At 39.0% G+C, this 12522-nt stretch overlaps 1 protein-coding gene across 2 annotated transcripts; it reads left to right on the forward strand.

Annotated features, from left to right (window-relative positions):
• The first annotated feature begins 3970 nt into the window (after positions 1 to 3970).
• Positions 3971 to 12038, forward strand: ccnk (cyclin K). Of its 2 annotated transcripts, none has more exons than XM_079254964.1 (11): positions 3971 to 4090; positions 5504 to 5730; positions 5898 to 5979; positions 6073 to 6204; positions 8202 to 8307; positions 8400 to 8457; positions 8913 to 9082; positions 9167 to 9375; positions 9462 to 9492; positions 10242 to 10316; positions 10714 to 12038. In XM_079254964.1, exons 1-11 carry the CDS (start codon positions 4082 to 4084, stop codon positions 11238 to 11240), a joined length of 1626 nt encoding a protein of 541 aa, XP_079111090.1. In that variant the 5' UTR covers positions 3971 to 4081; the 3' UTR covers positions 11241 to 12038. The 2 variants fall into 2 exon arrangements, with proteins under 2 accessions (XP_079111090.1, XP_079111091.1); XM_079254965.1 differs by having other exon boundaries at positions 10245 to 10316.
• The last annotated feature ends 484 nt before the right edge of the window (positions 12039 to 12522 follow it).

The following is a 12522-nucleotide window of genomic DNA, read 5'->3' on the forward strand; positions in this document are numbered from 1 at the left end:
CTCCTCCTTTTCTTCCAGAAAACGGAGGTCCAATGTTTCCCAGTTTCCTCCGCTGTTGAGGCTACTTCTTGTTGACTCACGCGATGAAAGATGCGCTGTTCGGTGGCGACCACGTGTCTGTCTGCGTGTGTGTATGTACACCCTGCGCGTGTGTGTATGTACACCCTGCGCGGACCTGCGTGGACTTGCCTCTGCGTAGAGGGGAAGGGGATTCAAGTTCAAGTGCGTCCGTGTCTTTATCCCCTTAAGGTGTGCGTGGAGACAGAGGACGAGACACAACACCGGCAGACGGAGGTGGGGAGGTGGGGAGGAGGGGGCAAAAGGCTCCCCAGCGATGAACCCCACTCAACTTACTTTACACACTGGGTCACGATGTGTTACTTTTGAAGCAGTGTCCAGTTACCTCTGAGAAAATCCCCCCTCTCTCCTGATTCTATCTCCAAAACAAGGAGATCATTTAATTAAAAAAAAAAAATAAAATAAAATAGTGTGATTACTTTCCTCTTTCCCTGTGGGCTGTTTTCCTTATTTCAACCAGTTTATCTTTCACATAATGATGAAAATTTCATGTAAAACTTCTATTTCCCATTCAGGACCTTGAGTGCTGAGCCTGTGAGGTCAAATTGGACATTCAGAATGAACACTTCTGCTGCAGACAATCAGTGTAAATAAAAGTGTAAAGCACACACACGTTGTGTGACAGGGGGAGCAGCATGGTGCAGGTTTGTTGTTAGGATCATTTCAACATGCTGTGAGGCAACAGTACCCTCTGTTGGCACAGTGAGGAGACGTGAAGCTTTTTTTTAGGAGGTGACGCCTTAAAGCATTAACAAACTTGATCTTAGTTTATAGAATGAAGCCTACTTAAATCGTAATCTACACAATTCAGAATCCAGAAGAGTCCTTAGAGCAGATCAGGGTAAGTCACTGGCAATTAATGGCACTAATGGACAATCACTTTACACACCCTTAACTGTATTCATTTACTGATAAGTGCTTCGCAGCGACGGCGCACCTAAACCTTCCCATGCAATTCAAACTTGTGCAGCGCTGTAATTTGACTGAAACGCATTGTTGAGTCAAAGTAAAACCCTCTTATGGCCATTTAAAGTTGACACTACTTCCTGGTGGATCCGCAGAGACGCGCGCAGTCATATAGCAGGACATTTTACAGCTTGCCATTAATAAAACATGCTGGGCAATTTTAAGAGCATTAGAAGTTTGATTGCTTCAGGGTAAGCCTAGGGGACTTTCAGGACAGTAATTATTTATATAAATGAAATGTCATCTCGGCTCTGGCTCAAGTAGACATAACCTCAGCAGATGCCACATAGAAACATAACAGCTTTCTTTCATAGGTCAACCAAAGCATGTACCAAGCATGATATTACATAATAAAATATATTTTTTTTTTTTCCCTCTTTTCGGCTTGTCTTTAGATCAGGCCCAGGAGAACATCAGCAAACCCTGGACTTGCTGGATGCTAAAGGAAAACATGATCCTGAGTCGCCCTTTTGCCATCTCTGCTGGCTGCAAGCAGCTCCTTGATCCCTACCCATGGGTTTCTCAATAATACATCAACGTCTCCATTATAGCTTGTATCTGCAAGCTTCGGGCAAAAGCAGTTTAAGCTGGGGTGCACTGGGCCAACATAGTCCTGGTTGTGGACACAGGAAAGGTTTTAAGTCCAAAGTGTTGCCTCTAAGGAGACATGCGTCTCTGGTGGTAAGTGTCATCACTGAATAAGCAGAGAACCTAAACGCACTGCAGGGCAACATATATACCAGGGATGTGCTGAAATGGAAGTTTTGCTCAGCTAACATGAGACATTATGTTGAAATTCAGTCTCTTTTTGTAAAACCGGGAGGATATAAGAAGGTTCCCCACACATTATTTATGTAAAAGTAACTAAATGTGCCCAGTGACAAAGTTTAAAAGTGTACCTCTTGCACATGAGTGGACAAAAGTACATGCAGCTTAGCTGGCTTTGATTCTGGGTCACATCCTTCTTTATATCCCTTTCTATTTTTCATAGCTCCCTGTTCCCCTGCGTAGCTACCAATCAAAAGCAAATAAAAATTACATTGAAATAGTTTCTTAAAATAAAGCAACATATGAAGGAGAATGCATATGATACAGTACACACACTTCAAGACCAGACAGGTTTTGTGTTGAGGTTAAATGAGTAAACCCTTCAAAGCAGCCATTTTGACGTGATAAACCTCAATGTGACAGGGCTGACATAAACAATGAAAGGTCCACTCCAGGAAAGCTTGCGGTAATGTGAATATTGCTGTGGGATTTGCTTATAGTCGCTGCTTCATTATGCAATGTTTAATATTAATAAAGAAAGTATAAGTATATATTATTCATAAGCTGATTTACTGTCCTTGGTGTGAGTGTGTGTGTGTGTGTGTGTGTGGATTTGAGTGACAGATTGAGATGCTCCCTTGCTACGGGCAATACAACTAGACAAGGCTCTTACTTTTCTACAGGACCCATCCTGACAATTTCTCCCACAGTTAAGAGGATTTGTCCGAGCAGGGGTGAATATATAATGCATGCAGATTCCCAGTTTTAATGTGGACGGAGTAAATGATTCAATGCAGGAGTGAGACCAGGGAGAGGGCATAAGATGTTACTTGGGATCTGTTTCTATGAGACGTAAGGCAGACACACACAAAGGGAATTCTAATGTTGTTGTTTTTTTTTTATAAATTATTATTTTTACGGGATTTAGACTAAACTCAAAAGGATAAATGGAAGCCATTGTTTGTATGTAACTTTATATACATATATTCAAAACAAATAGTTCAGTTCAAGGTCAATCTAGGCCCCTTTTGGATTTAGATAATTGAAAAGAATAATACCATGTCGTTTTCTTGAGTTTGACTATCTAATGTCTGTTTTAAATGGACTTAAGCAGGGTCACTTTAGATAAGTAGCACTTACCTATTCACTTATAAGTCACTTTTATTTAAATAAACTTTCATAATGACATCAGGGGAATTGCTGAGTACTGTATTTATATGACACATAAATAGAAATATAGCATCTGTTTAACCTTGTTGATCATTAAGACTAATTCCAGAAACTGGTAGTACATTATTTAAAACAAGTGACATTTTTATTTTTGTTTTATTTTGATCATTAATAAAAAAAATTATTTTATAAATTTATATTGATTAAAAAACCACAAATGTTCTGAACATATTTTTTTTATAGTATTTCCTCTTAAATTAAATATGGAAATACTTCAATGAAAGGAAAAAAACTGAATGCATAAATTGTCGGTGTGCTGGACAACTGTGCAACCTACAAAAAAAATTAAAGCGTGTATTGGAAAATGTCCAAACATAGTGATAACTTAGGATAGAGTTAAAGGAAATGTTGACTGAATTTGTTGCCTGAATGTTTACATTATCTTATCCAGACGACTCCATGTATTGACTGAAAAAAGAAAAGAATGAGAAAACACTTTGACTGACGAATCCCACGAGTGATTATTTGTCTCCCTCTAGTGGTCGTTGTTAAAAATAAAATAATATAATGCATGTTTTGATAATGAAATGAATGAAAATGAAAAATACTTTATTAATCGCCAAAGGGAAATTCAATATTGTAGTAGATAATTAATAATTAATTTAAGGAGGTTTTGTTCCGGAGGCTGATGTCTGCTGGCAGGAATGATCTTCTTTAGCGGACTTGAAGAAGATTGTGTCTCTTGAGAAGAAGATAATGGTCGTCAAAAAGAAAAAGAAAGTTGTCATTACAATTATATTTCAAAATGATAACTCATATGAAACCATAATTTTAAATAATTGTTCATTAAGTCACATCGCAATACAAATTAAAAGAAAAAAGTTTATTTAAAAAAAAAAAAGAAAAGAAAAAAAGAAAAAAGAAAATCGCTTCCACACCATACATGAACTCGATGCTCTGCGTCGTGACGTCAGAAACGTCACTACGCATGGCGGTGCCCTTGTTACAATGGGGATTGTGGTTCGTCACTTGTTAGCCAACTTATTCTAATTAAAATCTAATTATTTTTTACAGCTATCTCATATAATCTGTCGCCTACATGATAAAGGTAAGTGTTGTGTTTAACTAAAACTAACAAGAGGATGTACGGGGTGAATTCTATCCACTTTTACAGGTTGAAGCTTGAAGCCGCGTCGTTTCTGGAAGTTTGCTAGCCGAGATTAGCTAATGAACAACGCTAGGCTCAGCTGCGTTGACCTTTTATTCCCTGGCTGTTTATTCATCTATCACCTAATAGTGCGTTTTAGTAACTACACTACATACTACTGAGCTCATACAAATATCACTAAGCTGGTTGTTAATGCTAAGATAATGTGAAGATGCATCCTCTATGAGAGCTAGTTGTTAGCACTTTGGCTAATTTGGCAACTCTTCGCTTGATTCTGATCATTTTGGTTTGTAAATACTTTAAAAGTGGTTTTCTATCGATCAGTGTCAAGAGTCAAATACTCTGCCCATTTGTTACGCTATCGGTTGTGAAGTTTTCCCCCTGAATATTTAGCTTTATTCATAGTGGTGGAAGAAACATGCCAATTTTCTAGTAATATCACCAAAGTCTCGAGGTAAATATTCAGTTTATCCGGTGACAAATGTCAAATTATGTCACTAAATTTAGTACTACAAGCTTTTAGTGCACAAATTGTTACAGTTAGTTTCATCATTTGATTATTTGCATCACTGGAATAATGCTTGTTGCAGCGGAGCTAGATTAGTGCTATTTATGGTGAACTGTATTTAATAATCCTTTATTATTAGATCATTTGTTATGTTCTATGAATATGGTTAGCCAATTAACACTACAACCGATGTTTAGTATGTTTTTGTACATAAATATTAATTAGTATGGTGAAGAGTAACTAAATCTGTCATGTATACTAATTAAGGTACAATATCTCAGTGTACTGTCTTTGGAGAAAATAGTATTAACTCAAATAATCAGCTTGATTTGAAGTGCCTCAAATATGTATATGTCAGTGTTTCAGAGTGTATACTTACTACATTTCAAATAACCTCAACATAAACTTGAAAATAGAGAACTCACAATCATTTTTTTTTTTTTCTTTTTTTTTGTCTTGTCCAGCATTTAAGCAGGCAGAATGATTATCTGGATGCTGTGTTCTGCTGGGCAAATTTATTTTGCCAAGGGAAGCATTATAGATCTGCTTGATATTCTGGATTCTTATTTTATTTTTCTATTTATTTTGTATAATTGTTTGCATTGCAAAGTTTGTACTACTGGACCGCAGAGGACAGAAGATCAGGCCAATTTTTTGTATTTAACCTGTATAGACTGCACAGTAAATAAAAGCAATTTAAAGAAATCAGGTTTTTAAGTGCAAGTTATTTTCTTTAAAATTTGATTATGTGGCTTAATTTTGCAGATCTAAATATGAAACAAATTAAGGATATTGATTTGAAAGTTGTTGAGTAATTCTACTCTTTATGTCTTTGACTTTGGCAGACTAGTGCAGCAGGTCCATCCACCTCCTCCCCTCAGTCAATGAAGGAATCCAAGGAGAACATGTCTGGCCAAGCAATTCTGGACCACATCAAGCCATGCTGGTACTGGGATAAGAAGGATTTAGCCCACACACCGTCTCAGTCAGAGGGTCTCGACCCAGGCACGGAGGCCCGGTACCGAAGGGAGGGAGCCCGTTTCATATTTGACGTGGGGACTAGACTTGGCCTGTATCCTTCATTGGTCTATTAGATTTAAGTTTGCATTTTTGTTTGTTTGTTTTTTGTCCTTTTTTTGTTTTTGTTTTCACAGGAATTGTCATGTTGCCATGGTGACATGGCCGTTTACATAACACAGTACAGATTTAATTTCTATAGGAATCTTTAACTCTCAGCAGACATTATGACACGCTGGCAACTGGCATCATATATTTCCATCGTTTCTACATGTTTCACTCTTTCAAGCAGTTTCCCAGATATGTAAGTTCAGTTTGTGGTTGTCTTTTATCTTTTTCCGATCCCTTAATGCAGATTAAATGTCTGGGATTATTGTTGTGATTTGCGTGTCTTCAGGTCACGGGTGCCTGCTGTCTATTCCTGGCTGGAAAAGTTGAGGAAACCCCAAAGAAATGTAAAGATATCATCAAAACAGCACGCAGCTTGCTGAATGATGTTCAGTTTGCCCAGTTCGGAGATGATCCAAAGGTGCCGTTTCTTTTATTTCTCATATCCGTGTTGACATATTTCTTTTAAACGTTTGCACATAGTAGATTATTTACATTGAATAGTTTGTTATATAACTTCCTTTCACTTATATTTCATAATGATTTAATAGATGAAACTCTGGCTAAAGTGAAACAAAGTGCACAAAGGATGCATTATCCAGCTGGAGCATTACTGTATTAGCAGTATCTGCTTTCTGACTAACTCTTACTTCTTGCTTATCATTTAGGATCATTTATCCCCATGACACAGTCTGTCCAATTTTATGCAAGCCTCAAAAAAGTTTTGATGACATCAAGTCTTATATTAATATACACATTCATATTTTACCTAGCTGGAAAACTAGTCCACCAGATTGGGTCATGTCTCAGTCCAGTTTTCATAATTGTAAGTGTTCGAAAAATCACCCAAAGCGTTAAGGGAAAAGAGCAATTATAAACCGTCTTTAAAAAGTTATTTAAAAAAAAAGCTTTTAATTTCATTTCAATTTAGCACAGGGAACTTGGGTAAGACAGTAAACTGTAGATCATTGTCTTAAAATAAGGCATATAGACCCTTATGTGTTGAATCAAACGCTCCCTCTAAAATGTGGTGTCAATCATGTATGAGTTATTTTTTATGTTAGTATCATCAGTTCTTACAATATATAATAATCCACTGTGCCCATCACAATCTGATATGCCCAGTATATTTCTGTGTCAAAACTGACTGGGCCCCACAGTAACCATTTCAGTCATGATCCAACTTTTACTGATCAACGGTAAAGAGTTCAGTTCAGTGCTGCTCTGCCTCTACTTGCATTTTCCACTTTAAACAGGACAAAGAGATTAAAGTAAATCTTCACAACATTTCTAAGAAGATGTTCTTACTAAAGAACTTTGTGCTTTAACAACAGCTTCCCTGATTATTTGCTACCGTGCTCAGTTCTAGCAAAGGGCCCAGAGGTATTGCTTGTTGTAACATACTGTCAATAAGCAGCGTAATATCATACCCCACTTTGATTTGAAGTACCATCAGTAGATGAAACCAAACATAAACAGTGGCCCTCTATTACCGCTGGGATTTTTACTCTCCATTTCTGATCTGTTACTATGGTGACAAAATCACACAGAAAACTTGAGTTGGCCCCTCTGCACATACATTTAGTGAATTTGACTGTTTTGCCGCAGATACATTTGTCCATTGTGAAATTCAACACTTTTCATATGTATTACATGAAGCTCTGGCAAAACAGACCTGGTTTCAGGGTTTATTGAACCAACAACAGCTTTCATACACAACTGCATAATTTTTTTTAAAAAAAACCAAACAATTTGCACTTATATTTAACTGTCTTCTGTGTCCTTACGCTAACTAGCATGAAACTGTCCCCAGCCATAGTTCAGCAACACTTCGTGTCAGCATTGATGGGACGATGCTGCAGAAACTCCATAAACTTATTTTCTCACCTCATTGTTCTTCATTATTCTGCACATTTTAAGCAATGTCTTCAGTTTTGTCTTCACCGTGTTTTCTGCACAAGCTTCATAGTGGAAGGATTACACAAGTCTCACGCACACACAAATATATCTATATATAAAATATAATAATATATATATAATAATAATAATAATTTTATATATATATATATATATATATATATATATATATATATATATATATATATATATATAATTATTATTATAAATGTGTGTGTGTACATATATATATATTTACATACATACATACAGATTTTACACAAATAAAACGTATAAAATGGAAATTTTTTCTACTTAAAATCCCACATTCTTATCCGTGTGGATTATGGACTAATGTGGGCCATAATAATGTACTTCAGTGATTGTTTTTAATATTTCTGTTTCACCAGAAGTTGAAGCAAAACTTCAGTTTATTATTGTATCTTTGCAGGTGAAGGTACCATATGGTGACTAATCTTGAAATAATCCAGCTTTGTTGTTTTTCTTTTTGTTCTTTAACAGGAGGAAGTGATGGTGTTGGAGAGAATTTTGCTCCAGACCATCAAATTTGACCTGCAGGTGGAACATCCCTACATGTTTCTGCTGCGCTACGTCAAACAGCTCAAAGGTGAGATGAGACAAATACGACAGTGCCACCACTTGGTCTGCTGAACTGGGAACCAGTAACGAGCGGGGTGTTGTTTTGTCTCCATGCTGTAGGGGAGAAGAACAAAGTGTGCAAGGTGCTGCAAATGGCCTGGACGTTTGTCAATGACAGGTGAGCCAACAGCACCTCACAGGCTCCCGTGCTCTCTTTAAATCTTAGTTGTTTTTTTTTTTTTTTCCCATACGTTATAAAAGAAAGATTTGTATTTAAGGGTTATGTTTTTTAAACTTGCTGGCTGTCATATAGGGATGCTGGTTAGGGCATGTTGTAAGAAAGTCTGGGAATGATCTATGTTTAAAGAACTTTTTCATATAGTCCGTGGTTTAAGATGCCGACTACTTAACGGATTAAAATATGGCCTCTGTTTTATTTTATCTCCTTATGTTGTGGCATTTACCACTAAATAAGAACATATGACAAGACATGATTGAATAGAAAAGTGGATAATAATTGATGTCTTTTTAAGGTTCCAGATCTTCATTTTGAAGACATTTTCCAGACATATTTTGGTGAATATATTAACCACACTGTGTGTGTGTGTGTGTGTGTGTGTCTCTCCTTGGTAGCCTTTGCACCATGCTGTCGCTGCAGTGGGAGCCAGAAATTATTGCTGTGGCCGTCATGTACCTGGCAGGCCGCCTGTGTAAGTTTGACATCCAGGAGTGGACCACCAAGCAGCCATCTCGTCGCTGGTGGGAGCAGTTTGTCCAGGATGTCCCAGTTGAGCTTCTTGAAGGTAGTAATACTTGTACTTTTTCTTGGATATTTGTATAATTTCGTCACAGACTTCTCTGAACCCAAACACGTCTCGGCTCTGCAGACATTTGCCACCAGATCCTGGACCTGTATTCCCAGGGAAACAAGCCCATCCCTCAGCAGATACAAGAGAAGGAGCGGGCGCCACTTGTTTCCACTCCCGTTCCTCCTGCACCGCAGGGACAGCCGCCTGTCCCCATCCCTCCTCCTCCACCACCAAAAAAGACGTCTCCTCAGAGTGGCAGCCCTGCTCGCCAGCTCAAACGTTCTCATGTAAACGTCACTTGCACGAGCGACAGGTTTTTCAATAGTCCCACATCTTTGGTTCTAAAGTTGCATCTATTTTTCATTTGTTTCAGACTTCCCCAAAAGATGAGCCGAAAGCTCCAGGTAAAACATCTGTTCACATGAGTATATAATCTGCCTTATTTTATTGATGTTTAATCACGAATACAGGCGGTCCTTGGGTTACACGGTTCTCCAATTTCTGTTGTTTCAACTTTACGACGCTCGTTAAGTAAATGTTAATTAAAAAACAGCAAGTTTTGAAGTTACAAGGTTCTGTATAAGCTCCTACAACGTGTGACGTGGAGGCTGAGATTATGTATATTTCAGTCATTTTCTGAACCGCTTAATCCAATTCAGGGTCGCAGGGAAGCTGGAGCCTATCCCAGCTGGCTCCATGCATGTATATTTATTATGTATTTTTATTTTATTTGAATTGAAATGTCTATTTTCATCGCCTGCACTGTTTTTCCAATGAATATTATGTATAATATGTGTATTTAGATGGTTATCAAGTGATTTAGGGGGTAGTTAAGGGTAAAAATCCGACTTGCGGTGTAGAAACAGAACTTGTTCATAAACCAAAGACCGCCTGTATATTTTGTCAAATAGTTTAATGAGAATGAGTTTAATTTCATGCTTGTGTTGTTCTCACTCATATGTAAGTCGCTTTGGATAAAAGCGTCTGCTAAATGACTGTAGAATAGAATAGTATGCTGTGCATAGAAATCACACTTATGCCATGTACCGGTACGCGCAAATCTGATCGGATTTGTATTTTCTTGCCACATTTTTGCATTTTATGAACATCTTAGCAAATATAAAGGTCACTTAATGTAATCTTGGATCATTAGCAGAACCAGTTGGATCAAAAATTCCCAGATTGGAGAGCCCCATGCCCCCGCTGCCTGCATCACAACCTCCCCCAGGTGAGCCAAACCCTTTCTGTATCTGTTTATGTGCCAAATACGGGTTTGAACTTGGGTGCAGATTGGGGCACCCTGCTGTCTGCTTGCGTGTGGGCTCATAAAGAGCAACCACGCCTCCGACTGGCACTCACGAAGAAGCCTAAAGTCGTTTAGTCTGCTTACATAATCGCAACTCGTCTGGGCATTGTTTCAAAACACACGCATACCCTTAAAGTATCCCAGACCAATCTGTGTGTGTGGGGGGGGGGGGGGGGGGGGGGGGCGGCAGTCTTGGCCCAGCTCTGCACTCACTGTCCGTGAAGGGAGAGGTTATTTGGGGTCATGCTGAAACAAGGCGGCTCCATCTGAGCTTTCTAATAATATGAAGGTGAATTTTTAACACATTTTTTCTCTCCAGCTCCTCCTGCAGAAGCAGAACCAGGAAGTGAAGCAGCTCCTCCGCTCCCACATGCCCCACCACCACACCAGCCTCCTCCACTCCCCCATCGCCCACCTCCACCGCCGCCCTCCAACTACATCATGTCCACTAGTGGCTCTTACATGTCTGGAGAGGGCTACCAGAACCTACAGTCCATAATGAAGACAGAAGGTCCCTCCTACGCCCCCATGCCGCCCAGCTATGCACCCCCAATACCGCCATATCACCCACATGTCTATCCTCCACCTGCAGCACCACCTCCAGGCCCACCTCCTCCTTCCTCATACCCGCCGCCCAGCTTGCCACCAACCTATCCTCCACCAGGGTATAACAGCTACCCTCCACCGCCACCTCCACGCATGCCACCAGGCCACGTACCTCCACCAGGGATAGGTCTTCCACCCACTGGGTACCCTCCTCCACCTCCTGTGCCCCCAGGACAGTCACAAGTGCCCCTCCCACCCCCACCAGGCATGCCTATGAACCGTGGTGGCTGGATGAGATGAGGCTGATCCCAGCTGGGCTTTCTGGAGACTAGAAACAACCGGGAATTTGTGTCTTCTGGTTCCAAGTGAGGAAGGTGGAGCTGCTTCACCTTTAGTACAGCTTCAGCTGCTGCAGGTTGTAAAAGAGGACTTTTCAGCTAATGGACTTAAAACAGGAAAGAAAAAGTGAGGTCTGGACAATTTTGTTATGAGAACCACAAGAAAAGTCAAGTTTTCAGTCTGTATCTTGGAACAAATTGTGAACTGAGTGACTTCAACATCCACAGGATGGGACTGGCGCCCAGTTTGGTGACTTCACTGTAAACATTGTAGTTCTGTTCTGGGAAATTTATCTTTACTGTCACACACGCAGTCCTGTTATTTCACTGTGAGATGTTGCATTTTGCTTACCACGAAAGTGAATCTAAGGATAACTTGTATTTTTTTCTTTTCTCATATTCTTTCATTGTGAATTTCCAGCGGTCCCAGTTCTGACTTACTGAGTTCTCAGATTTACTGAGAAAATTTTCATAAGTTCTTGTTGTATTTGTTTAAAACAGAACCTGAATACTTATTTCATTCTACTCAGAAAACCTTTTGCAAGATATTTCTGCTTCAAGTACACTTGTATAATTTTAATTATTGATTTAATTATGTCTGCAGTGTGAATCCACACTGCAGACATAATTAAATGCAGTACAGAACGGAAAACCTGTCAGATCAACCATGTCTAACACTGGACAGCGTACTGTTGATGTACATATATACTGATTGTTTGGAGAGATTCAATATGTGCCTTAGTCAGGCTTCTCTTCTGTCTCCTCATAGATTTGGTTTTGTCTCATAACATTAAAGACCTGCTTTGCTTCCTTAAATTGAGTTACGTGTCATCAGTCTCCATGAGGTGAAAAATTAAGTTGCAATTAAGACTATTCTGCACCAAATATTTAGATTTTCAGTTACTTCTTTGTCTTGACAACAGGTTTCCTCTGACAAGAAATGACTGGACAGATGTTTCAGACCAGAGCTAATGTAGCCAGAAACCATGTGAAAAGTCATGAGAACATCAGACAGGATACATATAAGCATGAGGAAAAAAGATTGGAAATCTGCATGTGATCATCTTGGAAAGGCCTCGTCAAGTTCTGTGCAGGAAACTATTGTTTAATATTCAGGGGAGATGTGCAAAAATGAGTTTTTAAAAGATCAAGAAGTCTTTGAGATGATAGAACATGGAAAACTCTTTGCTAATCAATGATCAGACTATGTTGCAGTCATTACTTCCTGCTAAATCTGTTGTAGA

The sequence above is a fragment of the Telmatherina bonti genome, assembly GCF_933228915.1.
Source record: "Telmatherina bonti genome assembly, chromosome: 16".
NCBI classification, from domain to species: Eukaryota; Metazoa; Chordata; class Actinopteri; order Atheriniformes; family Telmatherinidae; genus Telmatherina; species Telmatherina bonti.

Bases quoted from the DNA above. Each gene is read 5' to 3' on its own strand.
- ccnk (XM_079254964.1), top strand. The intron at 5,980-6,072 runs GTAAGTTCAGTT...GCGTGTCTTCAG, and splicing joins TCAAGCAGTTTCCCAGATAT to GTCACGGGTGCCTGCTGTCT. The intron at 9,493-10,241 runs GTAAAACATCTG...TTGGATCATTAG, and splicing joins AGATGAGCCGAAAGCTCCAG to CAGAACCAGTTGGATCAAAA.